The 26369-nt window shown below is 48.1% G+C and overlaps 1 protein-coding gene across 5 annotated transcripts in view; it reads left to right on the forward strand.

Moving 5' to 3' along the window:
* KATNIP (katanin interacting protein) overlaps positions 1-26369 on the forward strand; it is a 200379-nt gene that overhangs the window by 151990 nt on the left and 22020 nt on the right. For 3 of the 5 annotated variants that reach the window (XM_079944672.1, XM_079944675.1, XM_079944674.1), the window contains 4 exons: positions 4326-5193; positions 18583-19308; positions 20117-20322; positions 22600-22678. In XM_079944672.1, the coding sequence (XP_079800798.1) occupies positions 4326-5193; positions 18583-19308; positions 20117-20322; positions 22600-22678 (1879 nt within the window). The remainder of the gene's footprint in view (positions 1-4325; positions 5194-18582; positions 19309-20116; positions 20323-22599; positions 22679-26369) is intronic. The other 2 variants (XM_079944673.1, XM_079944676.1) reach the window with 2 other exon arrangements.

Genomic DNA, 26369 nt, shown 5'->3' on the forward strand with positions numbered 1-26369 from the left:
AATCCAGTGTTAATTGGCATTATTCACAATAGCCAAGACATGGAAGCAACCTAAATGTCTACTGACAAACGAATGGATAAAGAAGATGTGGTATATATACACAATGGAATACTACTCAGCCATAAAAAAGGACAAAAATAATTCCATTTGCAGCAATATGGATGGACCTAGAGATTATCATACTAAGTGAAGTAAATCAGACAGAGAAAGACAAATATCACTTATATGTGGAATCTAAAAAATGATACAAATGAACTTATTCACAAAATAGAAACAGACTCACAAACATAGAAAACAAACTTATGGTTACCAAAGGGGAAAGGGGGTGGGGAAGGATAAATTAGGAGTTGGGAATTAGCAGATACAAACTACTATATATAAAATAGATAAACAACAAAGACCTACTGTATAGCACAAAGAACTATATTCAATATCTTGCAGTAAAACATAATGGAAGGGACTTCCCTGGTGACGCAGTGGTTAAGAATCCGCCTGCCAATGCAGGGGACACGGGTTCGATCCCTAGTCCGGGAAGATCCCACATGCCATGGAGCAGCTAAGCCCGTGAGCCACAACTACTGAGCCTGCACTCTAGAGACCGTGAGCCACAACTACTCAACCCATGTGCCACAACTACTGAAGCCCGCGCACCTAGAGCCCATGCTCTGCAACAAAGAGAAGCCACCGCAATGAGAGGCCCGCACACCGCAACGAAGAGTAACCCCCGCTCGCCACAGCTAGGGAAAGCCCACGCACAGCAACAAAGACCCAATGCAACCAAAAGTATAAATAAATAAATAAATTTTATTTTTTAAAAAAACATAATGGAAAAGAATATGGAAAAGAATATATATATACACACACATATAAAATGGAATCACTTTGCTGTACGTGTGAAACTGAAACAACATAGTAAATCACCTATACTTCAATAATAAAATTAAATTAAATAGGAGTCACCAATGAGAGAACGATAGTTAGGGCCCTGGGCCTGAGTGGGACCCCCTAGTGAGAGGGTGCAGGAAAATCGGGAGGCCGGGGACCAGCCCAACCGGTCAAGGCCCAGCTGAAGAGGAGCAACAGCGGGGAGCCTGGGTTGCGGTGAGAGCAGGGGCAGGAGGACAGCCTACCTGAGAAAGGAGAACTTCTTGGTGGGTCTGATCCCCTGCTGGACCCCAAAGCTGATTGTCCAAACCAGGGCACCCCTGAGAGTGAAAAGAAGGCTCTATTGAGTGATAGACCAGGGCAACAGGAATAGATCAGAATCGTCCAGGCAACAGGGAAGTTCTGTGACCCAGTTGCTGGCACCTTTGGCAGGGTGGGTTCGTGTAGAGGAGGAGGCAGAGGCCAGCGGGCAGGAGGTGCAGCTGTGACTGTGACTCTTAGAGTTTGCTGTAGAGGTGGACAAACAGATTGTGGGGCACGCCAGCAATAAGAAGGAATAAAACTACTCATTGACACAACATGGATGAATCTCAGAGTTATTATGCTGAGTGAAAGAAGCCAGGCCCCAAAGAGTTCATAGTGTGCGATGCCTTTTATAGAAAAATTCTAGAAAAGGCAGAGTAATCTATAGTGACAGAAGGCTGACGGGTGGTTGGCTCGGGGTGGGGGAAGAAGATAGGGTGGCAGGGATTACATAGGAGTACGAGGAACCCTTGTGGGTGATGGGTGTGTTCATTACCTTGATCATGGGTGGATATGTGTTAAAACTTATAAAGTAGTGTGCTTTATTCTTTTTTATTGAAGTATAGTTGATTTACAATGTTGTGTTAGTTTCAGGTGTATAGCACAGTGATTCAGTTATATATAGTTATATATATATATGTGTGTGTGTGTGTATATATATATATATATATATATATATATATATATATATCCTTTGCAGATTCTTTTCACTTGGAAGTTATCACAAAATATTGAATATAGTTCCCTGTGCTATAAGTAGGTCCTTGTTGGTTATCTATTTTATACTTAGGAGTGTGTATCTGCTAATCCCAAACTCCTAATTTATCCCTCCCTTTCCCCTTTGGTAACCATAAATTTATTTTCTATGAATGTGGGTCTATTTCTGTTTTGTAAATAAGTTCATTTGTATCTTTTTTTTTTTTTTTTTTTTTTTTTTGCGGTATGCGGGCCTCTCACTCTTGTGGCCTCTCCCGTCGTGGAGCACAGGCTCTGCACGCACAGGCTCAGCGGCCATGGCTCACAGGCCCAACCGCTCCACGGCATGTGGGATCTTCCCAGACCGGGGCACGAACCCGTGTCCCCTGCATTGGCAGGCAGACTCTCAACCACTGCGCCACCAGGGAAGCCCTGTATCTTTTTTTTAGATTCCACATATAAGCAGTATCACATGATATTTGTCTTTCTCTGTCTTACTTGACTTAGTATGATCATCTCTGGGTCCGTCCATGTTGCTGCAAATGGCATTATTTCATGCTTTTTTTAATGGCTGAGTAATATCCATTGTGTGTGTGTGTGTGTGTATATATATATATATATATATATATATATACACCACATCTTCTTTATCCATTAAGTTGTATGCTTTAAACATGTACAGTTTACTGTATGAGGTATATATTATATTCCTCGAGAAAGCTGTTTATTAAAAATGTTTTTGTGGGCTTCCCTGGTGGCGCAGTGGTTGGGAGTCCGCCTGCCGATGCAGGGGACATGGGTTCGTGCCCCGGTCTGGGAAGATCCCACATGCCGCGGAGCGGCTGGGCCCGTGAGCCATGGCCACTGAGCCTGCGCATCCGGAGCCTGTGCTCCGCAACGGGAGAGGCCACAACAGTGAGAGGCCCGCGTACCGCAAAAAAAACCAAAAAACTGTTTTTGTGTAAAGAGGTATGGCCAAATAAGGCAGTAGCAGGAGGAGGTGTTATTTGATGTTTTTTTCTTTTCTTTTTTTCCCTTTTTTTTTTTTTGGCTGCATTGGGTCTTCTTTGCTGTGCGTGGGCTTTCTCTAGTTGCAGCAAGCGGAGGCTACTCTTCATTGTGGTGCGAGGGCTTCTCATTGCAGTGGCTTCTCTTGTTGCGGAGCACGGGCTCTAGGCGCACAGGCTTCAGTAGTTGTGGCATTAGGGCTCAGTAGTTGTGGTGCACAGGCTTAGTTGCTCCGCGGCATGTGGGATCTTCCTGGACCAGGGCTCAAACCCGTGTCCCCTGCATTGGCAGGCAGATTCTTAACCACTGCGCCACCAGGGAAGCCCCCTAATTTTAAGTATGACCCAAGAAGCGTTGAACACCTGCCTCATACGGGGCACATGTGCTGGGAGAGGAGGAGACAGAAGGCTAGCAGGGACCCTTTTGTGAAGGTTCCTGTATGTCATACTGAGGGGTTCGGAATTCATCTCACGGGTCCACACAAGTGCAGCGCCCACACCGCATCCTCTGGGCTCCCCTCGACTTGTGGCCACAGCTGTGTTGGGACAGTCCCGGGTGTGCTGACTGGGCACCACTTCCAGCGCTTCCAGGCTCTGAGCCTTTCTGCTCGGGTCCTTTTGCTGAAGCTTCTAGAGGGCCTAGCCTGTGGTCATGGCGGGGAGTCAGTTTCCCCAGGGGCAGCCATCAACAGCAGGGAAGGGAGTCAGTGGATAAACACCCAGCCTCCCGCCTTTGGAGGGACACTTCTGAGATGCGTTCTGCCGGTCCCTCACAGTGTCCCAGCTGGATGGAGCCCCAGTTCCCCACAGCAGTGACCAGCCCCAAAACCTTTTTGGGTTTTCACCTGCCCTACCTGACTCTCCCTCTTAGGAGCACCTGCTGATAAGCTACCTGCACTCAAATCCTTGTCTCAGGCTCTGCCCTCAGGGCCCCCAAAATATGGAGCCTAGGGCATCTGCATTTTACGTGCCTGCCAAGCTTTTCTGACGCAGGAGGCCCAGGAACCATACTCTAAAGAACCCTGCTACAGGCAGTGAAAAAAAACATGAAGAATTTCACAAAGGGATGTGACTGGGCCAGATCTGCTCTTGTAGAAAACTAAGGCAGGTGGCAATGTGAAGCTGAGGTCACAGGAGCAAGAGACAGGAAGCAGGGAGACCAATTAGCAGGCTATTACATGTGTCCCAGCAGGAGGTAATGATGATGAAGATGGTGATGGAGGCCGCCTCTTTGTGCAAGTCCTTTGATTTATAACATATGTAACCCTTTGCACCGAAATGAAAAGGAGTCTGATTTAACAGCCCCAGTGCTGTAGTCTCAGAAAGCTCACGTTTCCAGCGTCCCACATTTGTCTTTTTCACGTGCTCCTTTCAAAATCTGATACATCAGGCCGATGCCACGCATCTTCATTTTGTGAAATTTTGTGTTTTCAGGATCTTGACATTGGGGCCAAAAACGTGAAGCTGTATGTCAACAAAAAACTCATCTTTGATGGCAACTTAGACAAAGGAGGTGACGAGGCCCCACAGAGCATCCTGGTGGGCCTGCAAAATGAGAGAATGGAAAATAGCGTTGCAGCCCACTCAGAAGAAAGCAAAGGTGCCCGCAAGAGGAACAGCACCGATGGGGACAAGCAGCTCGGTGCCAGTTACTCGCAGCCAGCTGGAGCAGCAGAGGATGTGAAGGCTTCTTCACAAGGACATTTATTTGGTGGAAGGATGAATTCTCCTGACTGCATGAAAGACAATTTGTCCAAGTTAGAGGAAGAGTGCAGCTTTTTAGCCGCACCATCCTCGCCGGGTGGCATGCCCAGTGTCCCTCCCCACTCCTCCCCCGCGGAATGCCCTCCTCCTCTTGACCAGGAGCTCTCGCTGATCCAACAGCTGGAAAACCTTATGGGCAGAAAAGCCTCTGAGCCTCCAGGGAAAACCCCATCCTGGTTACAACCTTCTCCCGCAGGGAAAGGCAGGAAGCAGGAAGGCCTGAAGTCAAAACCCCTCTGGCTGAGTCCGGAGAAGCCGCTGGACTGGAGAGGCAGGGTTCCGTCAGAGGATATCATCCGTGAGGGGCCTGGAGAGACCGAGGCTGGAGATACAGGCCTCAGGCGTGAGCAAGGGCGGACAAGCAGCCGGAATGTCATCGCCAGCGAGAGAGCTCAGAGAGCGACCCCAAGAGTCTGCGGTGATGACTTCGACACCTTTAACCAGCCCTCCCACAGGGAGCACCCTGCTAGTGGGAGGAGGGGCCTGAGGAAGGACGCCCTCAGCAACAGTCATAGTGATGGCCAGCCAGACAGCAGAGGTAAGCTTGGGAAGCAGTCTGACTCGGGGCCATCTCACCTGAGCCGGGGCCACGGATTGGCATGAAGCCATTTTGCTCCCTGGACCTCAGTTTCCTCATCTGCAAAGCAAGTGGGTTCTTCTCAATTAACGGTCACAAATTCCCTGTCTCAGGGGCCACAGGGGTGGCAGCAGTGAGTGAAATGGGCAAGGCACACTTTGCATGTTAAACTCATAGATATATTTGTCATTACCTCCAAGATACGTTCCTTTGTCCATTTTTCTTGCAAAACATGGCTTTTCCAATCTAGACTGCTATCCCACCTCTGACAGAGACGTTGGTCTCTAAGAACTTCACTTCTTTGTAACCATACCATTAGGAAAATAATACAAGTGTGATGAAAAATAGCAATCAATTCTTGCCTGGGGGTTGGAAGGACTACAGGGAATGGTGAGGACTATGGTATTCAGGAATACAAGACCAGTATATGCCAGATCTCCCTTTTCCTTTTATCAAGAGAAATCAAAATTGTAGAATATTCTTGTTTTTCAACATTGGCAACTGATGGAGATTATTTTTAAACCACTGTGTGGGTCAAAAAATATATATATACATCTGCTAGCAGGATTCACCTGCTCTGTGAACTTTGCAGTAGATTATCTCTAAGAGATCTGAAAGGAGGTGCCAACGGCTGGGTTTCTGAATATTTGCCCTCAGATTTGGCTACTGGGATGGAGTGTAGCATAGCAACAAGGAGTCAAACCATTTGAATTCAAGCTCTGCTACTTATAGGTCTGGGACCTCTAGACTGGGTCCTATAGAGCTGGGCATTTCCACTTTCTGAGCCTCAGCATCTCCATCTGTGAAATGGGAATGAACCCCCACTCCCCACAGGGTTGTGAAAAATGAATGAGTTGATAGCTTCAAAATATTGACCAGAGCCTGGCATGTGGAAAGTGCTCCAGAAGTGGTGGCCATGATTTCAACACTAGCATCTACATCCTTTATTGTCCACAGAGCTCCTGGACCTACCAAGGCAAGGCTCACCTCTAGATCCTCTGAGTTTATCCCCAGCCCCTCCCACACAGGAGCAGAAGCCCTAGAGTCAAACTGACTGGGCATGTATCCTGGTTCCCCACTGCCAACCCACACTGTGGGCAAGTTCTGAAATCCTCCTGAGCCTCAGTTTCCTCGTTTATAAGGACACCAGTAATATCCAACTCACGAGGGGCTGGGAGGATCAAATGAGATCCTACGTGTGCAGCGTTTGGCACTGTGCCTGGGACATAAGCGCACCCAACAGATGTTAGCTACTGCTATTTATTATTATTGTTGTTGTTGTTATCATCATCATCACCGTCATCCCCATTCTGTGACTCTGCCTCTTGGTGTATCTGTATGTGAAGCCAATGTATATATTTTCAGTGAATTACATTAGCATCTGCACTATGACTGTCTACTGGACAGACCCCGAAGGCCTGCATTTAGCCAGAGTTTACACCTAGAAATGTGAAGCGTTTGTGGCCTCTTTCAGACCCTTGATGTTACTTAGGGCAGAGCAAGTCCCTCAGACTCTTTGAGTGCCTTTCTATGGTGAGTGGCTGGCTCCCTTCTCCCAGGCAGGGCTTCCCCTTCTGGCTCCCCAGCCTTACAGATTCTGCTGCCCACCCCCACCAAGACTTAACCCTGAGACTGGTTAGCAGGGAGGAGAGCAGAGTGGGAGAACAGAACCGAGAAGCTCTTTGGGGGCAGGGACTGCGTCTTATTTGTGTTGGGGTCCCCAGGACCCAGGTGCCTGACTCATGGTGGGTCTTCTGCAGTGTGGGAGAAATGATGGAAAGAAGGAACTGCAATGGCTAGATGCATGGCATGTTTGCTGTAAGCCAGGCTGTCATTTGGGCACGTTACTCAAACGGGTTCACTTAATCCTCATACCAGTCCCATTTTACAGATAAAGAAAATGTGAGGTAAGAAAGCAGGGTGAGATGGGAGGTTCGAGATGGTGGCATAGGAAGATCCTGAACTCAGCTCCTCGCATAGACACAACAAAACTACAGCTACAAGTAGACTAATTCCCTCTGAAAAGGACCTGAAAACTGGATGAACAGAGTCTCCACAAGAAAGGGTAAAAGGGCAGCATCATGGCAGGTAAGAGAGGCAGAGAGATGACCTCATCAAGGAAAAAACCACACCCCAGGTGCGACAGTCCACAGATGGGAGGGATTACACAGGTACAGTTACTTTCCCTGGGGATTGAGAGATTTGAGCTTCACGTCAGGCACCCCAGTCCTTAGATCCTGCACAAGAGAGATGAGGCCCCAAAACATCTGGCTTTGAAAACCAATGGGGAATACACTCAAGACTATAGAACTGCAGAGAATGGAAAGCTAGCTTTTAAAGGGCACACTCACACTCACTCCACCTGAAAACCAGCACAAAAACACCAGACTGAAAAGTGCATGGACCATAGGTGAATGGGACCCACCTACTAATCTTGAAGCATCTGCTGGAGAGGCAGGAACGAGTTGGGATGCTCCCTGGGGACTGAGAAACTGGAGGGAGCCATTTTTCCAGTCTCAGGCTACCTTGCTGATTCCAGTGCTGGTGGGTGCCATTTTGGAATTCTCCCTCTAGTCTGTTAGCACCAGTCGGCATACCCCACTTAGAGCCCCACCCACCCCTGCACCTCAGCCAGGCCTCACAGCTGACTGTGTGATAACCCTGCCCACTAGAACCCATCAGCCATTGTGGCCAGCATTGCAGTCTTTCCAGGGGCCAACCCTGCCCACCAATGCATGGCAGCAGCATCCACGACCCTGCCACAACAAGAGGGTGCGCGCAACCCATAAGGGGACACTGCTTGAGGACCTGGCTCTGGTGGCCAGGCATGATTGCATTTCTGAGCCCCACAGGACATGTCCTACATAAGGCCACTCCTTCAAGACCAAGAGAGGTAGCTGCTTTACTTAATATATAGCAACAAACACAGAAAATTAGGCAAAATGAGGAAACAGAGGAATATATTCCTACCAAAAGAACAAGACAGAACCACAGTAAAAGAACTAAACAAAACAGAGATAATCAATCTACCTGATAAAAAGCTCAAAATAATGGTCAAATGCTGCTCATAGAACTTGGGAGAAGAATGGACAAACATGGCGAGAACAACAAAGAGATAGAAAATATAAGAAAGTATCACACAAATTATAACTGAACTGAGAAATATACTAGAGGGGTTCAGCAGCAGATTGGATGAGGTAGAAAAACAAATCAGCAAGCTGGAAGGCAAAGCAATGGAACTCACCCAGACAGAGCAGCATAATGAAAAAGGAATTTTAGAAAAATAAAGATATTTTAAGGGATCTTTGGAACATCAAGCAGAATAACATTCATATTATAGGCTCCCAGAAGAAGAGAGAAAGGGCAAGAAAAATTATTTGAAGGAATAGTGGCTGAAAATTTCCCTGGGGAAGGAAATAGACATCCAGGAAGCCCAGAGAGTTCTGAATAAGATGAACCCAAAGAGACACCCACCAAGACACACTATAATTAAAATGGTAAAAGTTAAGGATAAAAAGAGAATCCTAAAAGCAGCAAGAGAAAAGCAACTTGTGACATACAAGGAAATCCCTTTAAGGCCATCAGCAGATTTTTTTTCAGCATAAACTTTACAGGCCAGAAGGGAATGGCATGACATATTCCAAATACTGAAAGAAGAAAACTTCCAGTGAGAATTCTCTGCCCAGCGAGTTTATCATTCAGAATTGAAGGAGAGATTAAGAGTTTCCCAGGTAAGCAAAAGCTGAAGGAATTTATCACCACTAAACTGGCCCTACAAGAAATGTTAAAGTGACTCTTTTAAACTGAAAATAAATGACACTAATTAATAATATGAAAACATACAAATGTAAAAATCTTAATGACAAAGGTAAATATATAATAAAAGTAGTGGATCAATTAGTTATAAAGCACAACTTCCCTGGTGGTGCAGTGGTTAAGAATCTGCCTGCCAATGCAGGGGACATGGGTTCAAGCCCTGATCTGGGAAGATTCCACATGCCGTGGAGCAACTAAGTCTGTGCCCCACAACTAATGAGCCTGCATGCTAGAGCCTGCATGCCACAACTACTGAGCCTGTGCTCTAGAGCCTGTGAGCCACAACTGCTGAGCCCATGTGCCACAACTACTGAAGCCCGCACGCTCTAGGGCCCATGCTCTGCAACAAAGAGAAACCACCACAATGGGAAGCCCATGCACCGCAACAAAGAGTAGCCCCCTCTCGCCACAACTAGAGAAAGCCTGCGTGCAGCAACAAAGAACCAACACAGCCAAAAATAAATAGATAGATAGATAGATAGATAAATTTATTTATTTAAAAAAATCAATTATAAAGCAAGCTTGAAGGTTAAAAGGCAAAAGTGTTAAAATTAACTAAAATTACAATAGTTTGTTAAGGGATGCATAAAATAAAAAGATGTAGTACTTGTCATCAAAGTATAAAATGTGTGGAGGGGGAGTAGAAAGACAAAGCTTTGGACTGTGTTCAAATTTAAGTTGCTACCAACTTAAAGCAGACTGCAGCTTACCTAGGATGGCATATGTGATCCTCATGGTAACCACAAGGAAAAAACTCACGGTAAATACACAAAAGAAAATGAGAAAGGAATCTAAATATAGCACTAAAGAAAGCCACCAAAACATAAGGGAAATGAGAAAAGAAAGGAACAGAGGAGAACTACAAAAACAACTAGAAAACAATTCACAAAATGGCAGTAATTACATACTTACCAATAATTACTTTAAATGGGCTAAATTCACCAATCAAAAGACAGAGAGTGGCTTAATGGATTAAAAGAAAAAAACACTCGTCTATATCTGCCTACAAGAAGCTCATTTCAGAAGTAAGGACACACGCTGACTGAAAGTGAAGGGATAGAAAAAGATATTCCATGCAAGTGAAATGAAAAGAAAGCTGGAGTAGCTATTCTTATATCAGACAAAATAGACTTTAAAACAAGACTATAATAAAAGACAAAGAAAGGCATTACATAATGATAAAGGAGTCGATGCAACAAGAAGTTATAACATTTATAAATGTATATGCACCCAACATAGGAGCACCAAAATATATAAAGCAAATACTGATGGACTTAAGAGAAATTGAAAGCAATACAGTAATAGTAGGGGACTTTAACACCCTGCTTACCTCAATGGATAAATCATCCAGACAGAAAATTGATAAGGAAACATCAGACTTAAGCAACACATTATAGCAGATTGGATTAACAGATATATACCAAATATTCCATCCAAAAGCAGCAGAACATACATTCTTCTCAAGTGCACATGGAACATTCTCCAGGATAGATCACATGTTAAGTCACAAAACAAGTCTCAATAAATTCAAGAAGTTTTAAATCACATCAAGAATCTTCTCCAACTACAGTGGTATGAAACTAGAAATCAGTCACAAGAAAAAAAATGGGGAAAACCACAAAAACATGAAGATTAAACAACATACTACAAAACAACTGGAGGGTGGGCGGCATTGAAGAAATCAAGGAGAAACAAAAAATACCTGGAGACAAATAAAAACAGAAATACAACATACCAAAATCTGTGGGATACAGCAAAAGTGGTTCTGGGAGGGAAGTTCATAGCAATACAGACCTACCTCAAGAAATAAGAAAAATTCCCAATAAACAATCTAACTTAACACCTAAAGGAACTAGAAAAAGAAGAACAAATAAAGCCCAGAATCAGTAGATGAAGGAAATAATAAAGATCAGAGCAGAAATAAATGAAGTAGAGACTAAAATAAAATAGAAAAAAATCAATGAAACTAAGAGCTGATTCTTTGAAAAGATAAATGTAGTTGACAAACCTTTAGCTAGACTAACCAAGAGAAAAAGAGAGAGGGCTCAAATAAATAAAATCAGAAATAAAAGAGAAGTTACAACTAATACCACACAAATACAAAGGATCGTAAGAGACTACTATGAACAATTATATGCCGGTAAATTGGAAAACCTAGAAGAAATGGATAAATTCCTAGAAACAAACAATCTTCTAAGACTGAATCATGAAGAAATAGAAAATTTAAATAGACCAATTACTAGTAAGGAGATTGAAACAGTAATCAAAAATCTTCCAACAAACAAAAGCCCAGGACCAGACGGCTTCAGTGGTGAATTCTACAAAACACTCAAAGAAGATTTAATACCTAGTCTTTTCAAATGCTTCCAAAAAACCGAAGAGGAGGGAAACCTTCCAAACACATTTTATGAAGCCAGCATTACCCTGATACCAAAACTGGACAAGGACATCACCAAAAAAAAAAAAAAAGAAATCACAGGCCAATATCACTGATGAACATACATGCAGAAATTCTCAACAAAATATGAGCAGACCTAATCCAACAATACATTAAAAGTCTCATACACCATGAATAACTGGGATTTATTCCAGGGATGCAAAGATGGTTCAATATCCACAAATCAATCAACATGATACAACAAAAATGAAGAATACAAATCATATGATTATCTCAATAGATTTAAAAAATGGTTTTGACAAAATTCGACATTTACTTATGATAAAAATTCTCAACATCGTTGGTATAGAGGGAACATACCTCAACATAATAAAGACCATATGTGACAAACTCACAGCTAACATCATACTCAGTGGTGAAAAGCTGAAAGTGTTTCCTCTAAGAGATCAGGAGCAAGACAAGGATGTACACTCTCACCACTTTCATTCAACATTGGAAGTCCTAGCCACAGCAATTAGGCAAGAAAAAGAAATAAAAATCATCCAAATCAGAACAGAAGAAATAAAACTCACTATTTGCAGATGACATGATACTATATATAGAAAACCGTAAAGACTCCATCAAAAAACTGTTATAACTAATAAATGAATTCAGTAAAACTGCAGGATACAAAATCAATATACAGAAATATGTGGCATTTCTATACACTAATAATGAACTGTCAGAAAGAGAAGTAAAGAAAACAATCCCGTTTACAATTGCATCAAAAAGAAACAATACCTAGGAATAAATTTAATCAAGGAGGTTAAAGAGTTGTACACTGAAAGCTATAAGACACTGATGAAAGGAATTAAAGAAGACACACACACACACACACACAATGAAAGATATTCCTTGCTCATGGATTGGAAGAATTAACATTGTTAAAATGTCCATACCATACTACTAAAGCAATCTATAGATATAATGCAATCCTTATCAAAATTCCAGTGGTGTATTTCACAGAACTAGAACAAATAATTCTAAAATGTATATAGAGCCACAAAAGATCCCAAATAGCCAAAAGCATCAGCATCTTGAGAAAGAAGAACAAAGCTGGAGGTATCATGCTCCCTGATTTTAAATTATACTACATAGCTATAGTGATCAAAACAGTATGATACTGGCACAAAAAGAGACACACAGATCAATGGAATAGAATTGAGAGTCCAGAAATAAACCCATGCACATATAGACTATTAATCAATGACAAAGGAGCAAAGACATAGAATGGAGAAAGGACAGTCTCTTCAATAAATTGTGTTGGGAAAACTGGACAGCCACATGCAAAAGGATGGAACTAGACCACTATCTTACACCATACACAAAAATTAACTCAAAATGGATTAAAGACTTGAATATAAGACCTGAAACCATAAAATTCCTAGAAGAAAACATAGGCAGTAACCTTATTGACATCAGCCTTAGAAATGTTTTTGTGGATCTGACTCCAAAAGCAAGAGAAACAAAAGCATAAATAAATAAATGGGACTACATCAAACAGAAAAGGTTATGTACAGTAAAGGAAACCATCCTCAAAATGAAAAGGCAACCTACCGAATGGGAGAAGATATTCACAAATCATATATCTTTTAAGGGCTTAATATCCAAAATATATAAAGAACTCATACAACTCAACAACAAAAAACAAACAAACAGATTTAAAAGTGGGAAGAGGGTCTGAATAGACATTTTTCCAAAGAAGACATACAGATGGCTGACAAGCACAAGAAAAGATGTTCTATATCACTAATTATCAGGGGGATGCAAATCAAAACCACAAGGCAATGTCCCATCACACCTGTTAGAATGGCTACTATCAACAAGACAAGAAATAATAAATGTTGGAGAGGATGTGGAGAAAAGGGAATTCTTGTACACTGTTGGCAAGATTGTAAATTGGTGCAGCCACTATGGAAAACAGTATGGGTATTTATCTGAAGAACATGAAAACACTAATTTGAAAAGATATATGCACCGCATGTTCATTGCAGCATTATTTACAAGAGACAAGATATGGAAAAAACCTAAGTGTCCACTGATGAATGAATAAAGAAGATGTGGTATATGTGTATACATATATATATATAGTATATATGTACATGGAATAATGTATGTACAATGTAATACTTCTCAGCCATAAAAAAGAATGAAATCCTGCCATTTGCAACAACATGCGTGGACCTTGAGGGTATTATGCTAAGTAAAATAAGTCAGACAGAGAAAGACAAATACCGATGACTTCACTAATATGTGGAATCTAATAAACAAAACAAACAAAATAAAACAAAGACAAATTTATAGATATGGAGAGCAGATTAGTGGCTCCCAGAGGAGAAGGCAGTTGGGGTGTGGGTGAAATGGATGAAGGAGGTCAACTGTATGGTGATGGATGGGAGCTAGATTTATGGTGGTGATCACTTTGTAGTGTATACAGATGTTGAACCACAATGCTGTACACCTGAAAGTTATATGATTAAAAAAGAGAAAAGAAAAGAAAATGTGAGGTTTAAGTAACTTTCCTTGGATCACACAGCCAATAAGTGTTAGAGCAGGATTTGAACCCAGGCAGTCCTGCTCCAGCATCCGTGCTTCGAACTACTACCCTACAGTGCCCTGTTTCCCCAGCTGTCATCAGCCACCTGCCCCAGAAGAGCTAGGCAATTCCAAACCTTCCTGGTAAACAGACCCAAAGAACCTCTGGGAGTTATGAGGTGATGGGCATTTTTCTAACTTGTCCATGTTCAGAAGACTTTGTCTCACTTTAATTTCCTTCCAGGCATTTCACTGCTCGGCTCAACACACATTAAGAACTGAGCCCCTGAGATTTCATGCTTGTTAAGCTGGTCGTGCTAAAAAGGAAAGTTGCTTAGAAATTTTAAATTACCCATTACATAGAGCCAAATCCCATAGCTATTCCCGTCAGGAAAGGTGGGGGCCAAGCCCTCCAACAGTGCTTGTAGAATGAATGACTGCCCACGATCCTCCCTGGGACTGGAATCTTGCTGTCACTGTAATAGAGAGCCTGGAAATCCTTTTGTTAAACAAACTATCTCATTGTAATGACATCTGCATTTTGGAAGTGTCTTTATCAGGGGTCAGTTAGCTACAGGTGAATGAAATCTCATTGGCCCAGTTTGAGCAGTAAAATGGGGTGTTATTTGAGAAGCTCCTGGACCCCCAAAGGCAGGAGGCATACATGGGATTTGAAGGAGGAAGCAGAAAGCGAGTAGGCACCGAGGAAGCTTCTCCCTGACTCTCCAGGGCTGCTGGGCCCTGCCTCTGCTGCTTTGCAGGTCCACTCTTCCTCACCCCTCCTCTGTGCACATGACAGGAAATGGCTTCGCAGTCCAAAAGTGACAATTTCCCAGCTCTAGCTCCAGAATGCAATTCCAGAGTCTCAGGGCAGAAGCTGATTGGCTGGCATGGGTCAGGTGTCCACTCCTAGTCCAATCAGCTATGGCTAATGGGCTGTTCACCTCCAATAAACGTGGTTCTGTTGCATCTCACTACATGCTTTTTCACTTCCCATTTTAATAGCAATTAATGGTTACCTTACAGTGGTGCCAGTGATTTTTATAAACTGAAGTTCAGAATTTTGCAGTTCATATTAATCTCCACCAAAGAGTAGTTTTGAACCTTTAATCCCATCATCTCATACTGGTCCCTCCCAGACCATGAGGACTGCAGATTAAAGCAGTAGCTTTCTGTTATCAGTTCAGATTTGTTGGCAGGAATGTTGACAGACGGGACAAAGCACCAATCCCAGCAGTTGCCCAACTCCCAAAGTCTAATGAGTCATGTGTGACAGAGGGAAATGTGGGCCCCAGCCTGCTGTTTCATCTGAGAGGTCCAAGACAAAGTCTATACCTCTCTGCTTTTAAAACCCAGGGCGTACGTACATCTCGGGGAGAATAGGTCAGAAAGCAGATGCAGGATGAAAGCCAAGGCCTGCCTTTCTTGCACACCCCGGCAGAGAAGGGCAGGCTGAGTCCCTGACACGTGCCGTTTGGTGCATTCTCCTCCGTTGCCCTTGCAGACCAGCCCAGCCCATTCATTTCAGCCAGTGGAAATCAAATCACAGTAAACTGAGGTCATGACAATCCATATGGGAAGTTCCTTCTGCCAGATGTTAAGCCTCATGCCTGAAAGAAAGGATGGAGGGCACTCCTGGGGTCTTGTTAATGACAGCTGAGACGGAGGGGAGAGGACAGGAGGTGCAGGAGAACTGACAGGTGGAGGGGGAGTCCCTCGGCGTCCAGCCCTGAGCACAGGGGGTACGTGATGGTGGTGCCAACCACCCGTCCCTTTACTGGCACACGTTTATTGAGCACTTCCAGGCACCAGGTTCTGTGCCAGGCCCTGGGATGCAGCAGGCAACAGGGCAGAAAAGGCCTCTCCAAGAAGGAGGGTGTCAAGAAGAGCCAGCGAAATGGGGCTCTGGGAGAAGAGCGTTCTGGCAGAGGGCACAGTAAGGGCAACGACTCTGAGGCAAGGAGAGACTCGTGTCCATGGAATGAAAGGCTGGCGTGGCTGGAGTGGGATGCTCGTGGAGAGAAGGGTGTGAGGCTAGGCTGGAGAAGTCAGCCGGGAGTTGGGGGTCCACACTCAGGGCCCTAGAGGCACGGTGAGGAGTTAGATTTTCTTTATTCTCAATGTAGTAGAGATAATGCCAATTAGAGGGGTTGATGACAAACTCCATTTTAGGTACCCGGAGTTTGAAGTGACAGAGTGGACATGTCTGGACCGTCCAAGGGGTCTTTGGAATTGGAAGATGGTACCCCAGGAAGAGAGGCCAGAAGTTGGCTGATGTCAGCGAGCAGGGCCTGCATGGGAGCCAGGAGCTGGATGAGGGCAGTGTCGGGAGAGGACGGCATGGAGCTGAGGGGTTTGGGCACCACCAGACTTAGAGTGCAAGGAGGAGTGGAAGCCGCCATGACACAGAGAGAGGAGCCGTTGGCCGGGGAAGTGGAGAACCAGGAAGGGATGATGTCTCCTAAGCTGGTGGAGGGGGGGACTGCTGAGTGGAGGAGCTTTGCCTGGGATGTCAAGCAGGGAAGGAGAACTGAGAAAAGGTGGTATACTTGGAGTCATTGTGTACTTGGAGGAAGTCACTTCAGTGGAGGGTTGTGGGAATTATAGAACTCTTATGGATGCCGGGAACAGAAAACCACAAAGGGATGGACTTCAGGTGCGGCTGGATCCAGGGGCTCAAATGATTGTCATCAGGACTCACCATCTCTCAGCTCACGTTCCCCAGGTTAGCTTCATTCTCAGCCAGGCTCCCCACACACAGTATAGCAAATGGCATCCAACAACCCCACCCCTCCATCCTCCCAGCTCAGCAGTGCCCATGTAAAGAGAGCCCCTCTCTCCCCATAGTTCCTTTCATGAGCCCAGCTTGGAAGGATACTGTCAGTGTTTTGCCTAATCTGCATGGACTGAAGGTGGGGAAAATCAGAATTTTGTTCCTAGGAGGAGAAGTGGAGTCTGGGTGGGCAAAACAACAACTCTGCACACAGGAGCCAAGTTTCAGGGGGTTGAGAGAGGGTGATGGTGGTGAGAGAGGGCAGTGGTGATGAGGACGCAGTGTGTTCGGTGAAAGGAGGGAGAAAATAGGACGGTGGTGGGAGGGAGCCCCAAGATCAGGTCAGTTTCCTTTTTCTCTCAGGTAGGAGAGATTTATGAATGTCTGCAGACAGAGAGAGGGGAAGATGCCAGTGGGGCAGGAGTGATTGAAGATTCTGGAGAGAGGAGATAATTGATGGGGCCAGGCCCCCGAGGAGACAGGCAGAAAACGGAGTGCAGGGCGCAGCACGATATGAAAGGAGGAAAAACAGAATGTCAGTGTCATCAGTTGCTGTTTTTTCAGAATGACACCCTTACATGGCAGTTGGCCATGGCGTGGCCGTGAGGACCGGCCGCTGCTTGGATGCACACGCCGGGGCTTTAATGTTCTACAAGCAGGAGAGCAGGGCCGTCAGAGCCACGCCTCCGAGGGCCAGGCCCGCGTTCTCCGCATGCCCCAGACGCAGCTTCGGCTCTCGGAGCCAGTTTAAGCACAAGTAGAAGGAAATTCCTTACCTTGTAATATACCTGGGTTGTTTGGTTTTTTAATAGAATTTGTCCCTGATTATAAAAATTACACGTAGGGAACTTAGAAGATAAGGTGTCAAAGAAGAAAGTACAAGACTTTCCTACTCACCATGCAGAAACGATGATATTAACACGTCGGGACATGCTGCCCACACTAGGAGAGGCCGCATCTCAAATGGCCTATATGGCTCTTTTTTTTTTATTTTTTGCGGTACGCGGGCCTTTCACTGTTACTGCCTCTCCCGTTGTGGAGCACAGGCTCCGGACGTGCAGGCTCAGCGGCCATGGCTCACGGGCCCAGCCGCTCCGCAGCATGTGGGATCTTCCCGGACCGGGGCACGAACCCGTGTCCCCCGCATCGGCAGGCGGACTCTCAACCACTGCGCCACCAGGGGAGCCCCCTGGCTCTTTTTTTTCCCATGTAACATTCTTTCACAAGTCTTCCGCCCGCTATTAGGCAGTCTTTGAAACACCCCGTTAGAGTCACGTGGCTGTGACAGCCTTCAGAGCAGACCCTGGGGTTGCTGACTCAGACTCCGCAGGCAGCAGCATCGCCCTGGGTCATGTGAGTCTCTGAAAAGGTTCTCACACAAGCAGAGAGTGTTCCCTTGATTTGCATGGTAGTCGCATTCTTAGAAAATTCAAAGTACACCGAGAAACACTGTGCTCTTTGTAAAACAACTAGGTTCCAGACTCGGGTGAACATAAACAATTTTTTTACCGACCTCAGTGGTGCCTGAGACAGGAGAGCGTACTCTGTGCCTGGAACCATCCCCGGCAGTGAGGGACAGTCGCATCCCTGGTCCCACCCTTCAAGTGCCAGCAGGGCCAATAGGCACTGAGACAGCCAAGAGCATCGAACCACCCACTGGTTTCTAGAATCTCCCCCTGAGGGTGACCCCCACCCAGCTGAGAGCCACTGGGTGAAACGATCTCTAAGGGTCCCCACTTCCACACACGCCACTAATGGGGCTTCGCCTCTCCTGTGTCCTTCCTTCCAGAAGATGCCTGGTCCACCCGGACGCCACTGCGGCCCCAGTGGCACAGCAAGCAGGAACACACCTTACGTGAATCGTGGAACTCCCTCACCGTCTTTGACCACTCCCACCGGGGACGCATCTCCAACGTGGAGTTCCAAGGCGACATCCTGGACGAGTTCCTGCAGCAGCAGAAGAGCAGCCGGCACAGCGACCAGCCGCAGCCCTGGAAGGAGGAGAAGCCGGAGCCCATGAAAGGACAGGAGCACGGCTCCCTAGAGGTAGATGACGGGGGTGACTTTAAAATCCCCGTCCTGCCTTATGGACAGCACTTGGTCGTCGATATCAAGTCCACGTGGGGGGACAGGCACTACGTTGGCCTTAACGGGATAGAGATATTCAGTTCCAAGGGAGAGCCGGTTCAAATAGTGAACATTCAAGCCGACCCCCCGGACATCAATATCTTACCGGCCTATGGGAAAGACCCCCGTGTGGTCACCAACCTTATCGACGGGGTGAATAGGACCCAGGACGACATGCATGTCTGGCTGGCCCCCTTCACGCCGGGCAAGTCCCACTCCATCTCCATTGATTTCGTGCAGCCTTGCCAAGTCGCCCTGATCAGGATCTGGAATTACAACAAATCGCGGATACACTCCTTCCGGGGTGTGAAGGACATCACGATGCTGTTAGATACACAGTGCATCTTTAAGGGAGAAATCGCCAAGGCCTCGGGCACCCTAACGGGAGGTACGGTGTGTCTGTAAGAATGCTCTCGAAGCCCCTACTTGCTACTCGCTGAGGCTCTGAGGAAAAACTAAACTTAGTGGCTAGCCAGTGACAGACGGGTCTCTCTCCTTTCCAAGAGCTGGCCCCCTCCTCGCCTTTTGCTGCTGGGTGTGGAAGGGCTGACCTCATTGAAACGCCTCCCCTGGGTACCAGCCTTCCTTAGCCTCCTAGGGCCTGAGCCTGACGAGTGCAAGTGAGTTATGGAGTGCGTGCTCTCAGGAGACCCTGTAGGGCGGGGAGGGGTGTAGGATACGGAAGGGTGGCGGGGAGAAGCTAGGCAAGGATATCGTTTCAGGGGAAGCCCAGCCTCAGCCTGATCCCGAGGGGAGCTCTGGAGTGTAAATCGCAGGGTCTGTCCTGCCTTAAGGCAAAGCAGCAGGGCTTCGGAACCCTCAGGCTCCCCTGGTGGGGACGTAACTCCCACACCCTTCCAGGAAGGCCCCCTATAAGGATGGCAGAGGGTCTGGATGGGGCAGCAGCAGCCACAGCTACCGTGCCTCACCCGCGCCTGAGAAACATCCCTTATTTCATGAGAGACCACAGTGACTCTCATCAGATTAGGTGCCTTCGTTAAATCTACGTGGTTCTTATGGTCCGTGAATTCCATCTGCAAATGCGTAAAGAAGAATAAGGCTCAGTTACACAAATCAAGACATGTTAGTGGTTTGGGACTTTCTAGCCCAAAGATTGATGGGTTTAGGTTCCTGGTCTGCACATCACTGGGACGTGGGGTGAGCTGACTCTTCTGTCTTCCTGGTACCCCTTTCAGCTCCAGAGCACTTTGGAGACACGATCTTATTCACAACGGATGATGACATTCTTGAGGCTATCTTCTGTTCTGATGAGACGTTTGACTTGGACGTGGAGAGCCTGTGCAGCCTGCGGTGCGAGGAGGCGCTGAGGAGGCCCAGCACGGCCGACGGCCTGGGGGAGGAGAGGCCCTATACCCAGGCTGGCTCCTGGGCTGATGACCGGGTAGGAGTGGAGGCCCAGCACGGCCGACGGCCTGGGGGAGGAGAGGCCCTACACCCAGGCTGGCTCCTGGGCTGATGACCGGGTAGGACTGGAGGCCCAGCACGGCCGGCGGCTGGTGGGAGGAGAGGCCCTACACCCAGGCTGGCTCCTGGGCTGATGACCGGGTAGGACTGGAGGCGGGTGGGCGCCCCAGAGAGACTTCTCCTCCTGACTCAGAGTATACCAGGAGGAATGAAGATGGATCTCCTTTAAGCTGCTGGTACTCCCGTTTTGACATTTCCCATTTTTCTGCTTCATTTTTGTTCTGTAGGTCATATTTCATTCTCTAATTATTTTTTATTTTTTTTTAAACCAAAGTGAAGGAGGTATTCAAATTTTAATCAAAGCTAGGGGAAATCAGTTCTGGTCATTTCTGGAATTTAGAGGTTGGCAGTCTCGGGAAGTTTTGCCTTGGGTTGCATTTTGATCACTCACTGTTGTTTTTGATGGAAGGGCTAGAAATGCTTTTAATAGGCGAACTTGAGAATTAAAACAATGATGATCCTGGCAGTCACTTCTTGGGCACATACCAGTGATCCAGGTGTGGAGCACCTTGTTGTCGTGCTTAACCCTCGTGACAGCCCTTGGAGTGGAGATGATTAATATCCCCGTTTAGGAAACCAAGGCTGACAGGCTAAGGGCCTTGCCCAAGGGCACATCTTGGGAGCATAACAAGGCTAGAACTTGAATGCAGAACTCCAAAGTCCGTGCTTTTAATGGACAAATTATCAAAAATGAAAGATGACCTTCAGGGCAAGGGTCAGCCCAAGTCAAAGACGAGTAATCAAGGTGAAGAGACACCAGGGTCTCCGGGGATGTTCTTGAGGCCATGGGAGAAAGAGGAGACGCTTAAAGAGGGTGGGGGGAAGAGTGGAAAGAACCAGGAACCAGGGACAAAAGGTTCGGACACAAGAGGGTCATGACCAAGGCGGTACAGTGACATGCCCCGCCCACTCAGACAGGCTAGCTCATTGTTGACGGTTGTCCTGGTCTTTTCAAAGAAAGCCAGAAATCTGGATTGTTACGTAAAAATCTCCCCATTAAGAAACGTTGGCAACTAATCCATGATGTTTTCAACCCTTCTGCGGGCCACAAAACATGTCCGTGGTCTGGCTTCGCTGCGCAGGCCTCCAGCTGGGAGATGGCCTTGAGGCCTTTCATTCCCCCAACATTTTCCAAATGGCAAAGTCCCTGCTCAGGAGCTCTGGTAGGATCTAGTCCTGGGAGGGGCAGGGAGGGATCACTCTCTCTGCCTTAGAGATAGGACCTCGAGCTCAGGGAGGCCCCGTCAGTGTCACACCCCTAGCAGGTGTCTGGGCTGGAGCCGCCCCACGGCCGCCTAGGTGTCCCGGGTCGGGTGCATCCACCAGGGGGCGTGGCAGGAGGCTCAGGGAGGGCGGGGCGCCAGGGAAGGCAGGAGGAGGCACGTGGGTTCCCGGGCAGCAGCTTTCCGGGAGGCCACTCAGTGTCAGGGGTTAACTTCTGGCAGACAACCTTCCTCTCCCTCCTCGCCATAGCCGGGCAGGGGCATGGAGGGGCTGTCCCTAGGGGCTGGACTGAGGGGTCATCAGGGTGTCACTGGGTACCGAAACATCATCCCCACTAAAAACTCTAAGATCCAGAGAAGCGACTTCACCTCTTTTTGCATCTCAGCTTTCCTGTCTGTGACGCAGTACAGGCACTTCTACCCTGACTTACGGTGCAGAGATCTAATGAAAAGAGTTTACATAGAGACCCAAGAAGCAGGGTGTGGCAGCCCACCGTGTCTGTAGACCAAGGGTTCTTTATCTGCCTGCCCATGGGAATCACAGAGGAGGTTTTAAAAATGGAGATGCACAGGCCCCAGGGTTGAGAACCACTCTCTACGTTTGAATTCTTTCTTCTCCTTCCCTCCATCCCTCCCTCCCGATCTCTCTCTCTCCCCCCTTCCTCTAGTTCACTAGGTAAACTAGATAGGGCCCTTCCCTGTTCCAGAAAATCTAATCATCTGAGCTGGTTAGTGTCAAACTCCTCCCCTACCAGTAAGAACTTCCGGCAAGGACTCAGATGCACTCAGGGTTTCTGGGCCCGCCGTATTACCAGTCATGGAGCTCCCACCAGGGCAGAAAACACCAGAAAAGACACTGGGACTTACCTGGGGCACAGAGTGGGCATCTAGCTGGGAAGATGTCCAGTGAGATGCGTGGGTATCACTAAAATCACCCCCTTTCCCTCTGCTTCTCTCCAACTTGTGTGCAGACTCCTGAACCAGAGCTGCCCCCCAGCCCCCCTGTCCCTGAAGTAACCACGCCAGAGCCGGGCATCTACCAGGGCATCTGTGAGTACCTTCTCTGGGAGCAGCGTCAGGGGAAGGAGGACCTTCACGGGTCGGGGGTGGGGAGGGAGTCATGGCCGCTTGGGACGGGGTTTCCCAGGACAGTTGGGCAGGTTGTACCTTGACACAGAGACACCAGGCCCCAGGATAAGTCAGGGCTGAAACCAGCCTGCACTGGCGACACTGGCCTGGACAGGGCTGCATCCCTTCAGAAGAGGGGTCCTCCTGGCAGTGTGCCCTCCCAGAGGGGCACTTCTGCATTTCACACGCAGACGTCTTACGTGTTAGCTGCAGCCCTGACCCGGGAGGCGGCAGTCAGAGCCCAGAAGTTATAGAGCAAGAAGACATAAGAGCCAGAGAGACTTGGGCATCTGTCAGTCAGGGTTTGAGTTGCCCCTTCAAACTGGACCACAGAGCAGGTGCTGGAGCAGAGAAAGTCTGCATCCTCCTGGCTCTGGGGGGGGTGGGGCAGCAGGAGTACCGGCGCAGGTGCCAGGTCTTCTGAGAAGTCAGAAATCTGGATTTTTACATGAAATCTCCAGATTTTTCAACGTTGGTGACTAATTTTACAGTATTTTAAAACACCCTATGAGCCAAACAAACACGTGTGTTCGGCCAGCCGGCTGCTGGTTGGTGGCCTCTGAGCAGATCCCGTCTGGCTTTCGCTGTGTCTGTTCTTCTGTCTCCTCTGCCTGTGTGCCATTCCAGCCAGTTCCTCTCTTACTCCGCATACTTCCCACCAGCACCTCCGCCTGCATCCCAGGGAATCCTCAGGCCCAGCGTTGCGCTGTGATCTCTCCCACCGGTTCCCTGTTCACAAGGCTCTGGGGGTTTGCTCACTGCGGCCTCCCCTCCTGCTCTTTCTCTTTTTTAAAATTTTTTAATTTTTAAATTTTTGGCTGCGTTGGGTCTTCTTTGCTGCGCGCGGGCTTTCCTCTAGTTGTGACGAGCAGGAGCTACTCTTCGTTGCCGTGCGCGGGCTTCTCACTGCGGTGGCTTCTCTTGTTGCAGAGCACGGGCTCTAGGCACGCGGGCTCAGTAGTTGTGGCACGCAGGCTCAGTAGTTGTGGCTCGCAGGCTCTAGAGCACAGGCTCAGTAGTTGTGGTGCACGGGCTCAGTAGTTGTGGCTCGGGGGCTCTAGAGCGCAGGCTCAGTAGTTATGGCACATGACAGGCTTAGCTGCTCCGCAGCATGTGGGGTTTTCCCAGACCAGGGCGTGAACCCATGTCCCCTGCATTGGCAGGCGGATTCTTAACCACTGCGCCACCAGGGAAGTCCCCCTCCTGCTCTTTCTTGCCCCCTCGTGCCTGTCATCTGCCTCCAGGTATCTTCTGAAAAGAAGAGACGTGCCATTGTCACGCCCCCTCCCCACCTCCCCACCGTTGTCTCCAGAACGAAGCTGAAGCCGGAATGTGTCAGAGTTTAGCCTCCTCCCCGCCCCACCTCCCCCTGCAGGCTTCTGTTCCCTGCTCTCCATCCCTGCCCATTGAAAGGATGTGACTCTCGATTGGGTTCCGAAGAAGCAGCCTCTGAGATGGAGTTTACTGGGGCATGCTTTTGGGGGAGGGCAGGAAGCAGGGCTGGGCAGAGGGAGAACTGGGCCGCGGGGCAGTCGCAGCAAGGCCTCTGCCAGCTCCACAGGGAGCTGCAGAGTCCCCTGGAAGTTGCCCCTGAGTTGAGTAAGGGGGCTGGGCCTTTACACGCCTGTGTTAGCATGCCACTGGATATGGGCTGGCGAGGGGCAAAGCCAGGGTTAGTCACAAGTGGGGGGACTCAGCTGTGGGCTGTCAGCTGTCAGCACTCCCAGCCACTGGAGGGATGAGCCCTTCAGCCCTGGGGATGGGAGGTGGGATCTGGGTGGTGCCCCACACTGTCCTCCACTCCGCCTTCCTAAGGCCTTGCTGTAATCCCACCCCATCCCCAGAAGCCTTCCCCACGGTGCCCACTGAGAATTCAGTTCTCCCTCCCTCACTCCAGAAGGATAAATTACCTCTTAGAAAAGACGAAGTCTTCCTTTGAATCCTCACAGCCCCTTACTTTCCAGAACTCTCTCTCAATTACTTTGGGACTTTGGGACAACCGAGTAATTTAAAAGCCAACCTAATGTAGGCAAGAGCCTGGTTTGAGGCTTGGTTGTGTATCCCATCCAGGCACTGTGCTGGGGCTTTCCCTCCCTTATCTCACTCACAGCTCTTATTCTCCCCATTTTTCAGATTAGATTAGGAAACTGAGGCTCTGAGAAATTGAGAAAGCCACCCAAGGTCACACAGCTAGTGCAAGGCCAAGAACAGGACCAAGCATATCTGAATTCAAAGCCCAGGTCCTCACCACTCAACACACTCCCTGAGAGGCTGCCTCACCTCAGAGGTCTTTGGGAAGTCAGCATCCCCACAGAGGTGTAAGGTCCTGGAAGACAGCAGTCATTTCTTGTTTAGTCTGGACTCCCCTAGGTTGGTCAGGATCCTGAGCGGCGGGGTCCGGGGGGAACAATGGAACTTGAATTCCAATTGAGTTACGCAAAAAAGAGCATTTCTTAGCTTATGCAACTAAAAAGATCAGGCGTTGCTAGTTTCCCCGTACTGCCGGATCCAGGTGTGCAAATGACGTCATCAGGCCTTGGCATCTCCCTGCATCTCTCTGCCCTATTTCTCACTCTCTTGTCCGTCTCCCATTCAGACTCTGTCCACATGGGAGCCCCTAGAAGCTGTACCCGGTAATCCCAGGTAAAAGAACTTCTGCTTCCCAATTAAGTCCAACAGTTGTCCCAGAATTGTCTCCTCACCTGGCTTGGGTCACGTGCCCATCCTTAACTAATAATCACCGTGGCTCACCTTGGCAGGGAGCAGGGTGTGATGGAAAACACGGATTGGCCCGGTCTGGGTCAGAAGCCCATCTTTGGAGCCAAGGGTGAGGAGTCAGCTTCCCATACAGTGCTTCAGAGGAGGTTAGAGTGCCATAACCAGAGGAAGGGAGGAAGGAGGGAAGGAAGGAGGGAGGGAGGAAGGAGGGAGGGAGGAAGGAGGGAGGGAGGAAGGAGGGAGGGAGGAAGGAGGGAGGGAGGGAGGGAGGAAGGAGGGAGGGAGGAAGGAGGGAAGGAAGGAAGGAAGGAAGGAAGGAGGGAGGGAGGGAAGGAAGGAAGGAAGGAAGGAAGGAAGGAGGGAGGGAGGGAGGGAGGGAAGGAAGAAGGAGGGAGGGAGGGAGGGAAGGAAGGAAGGAAGGAGGGAAGGAAGGAAGGAGGGAGGGAGGAAGGAGGGAGGGAGGAAGGAGGGAGGGAGGAAGGAGGGAGGGAGGAAGGGAGGAAGGAGGGAGGGAGGAAGGAGGGAGGGAGGAAGGAGGGAAGGAAGGAAGGAAGGAAGGAAGGAGGGAGGGAGGGAAGGAAGGAAGGAAGGAAGGAAGGAGGGAGGGAGGGAGGGAGGGAGGGAAGGAAGGAAGGAGGGAGGGAGGGAGGGAAGGAAGGAAGGAAGGAGGGAAGGAAGGAAGGAGGGAGGGAGGGAGGAAGGGAGGGAGGGAGGGAGGAAGGAAGGAAGGAAGGAAGGAGGGAGGGAGGAGGGAGGGAGGGAGGAAGGGAGGGAAGGAAGGAAGGAAGGAGGGAAGGAAGGAAGGAAGGAAGGAAGGAGGGAGGGAGGGAGGGAGGGAAGGAAGGAAGGAGGGAGGGAGGGAGGGAAGGAAGGAAGGAAGGAGGGAAGGAAGGAA

The sequence above is a fragment of the Stenella coeruleoalba genome, assembly GCF_951394435.1.
Source record: "Stenella coeruleoalba genome assembly, chromosome: 15".
In the NCBI taxonomy this organism is placed as follows: Eukaryota; Metazoa; Chordata; class Mammalia; order Artiodactyla; family Delphinidae; genus Stenella; species Stenella coeruleoalba.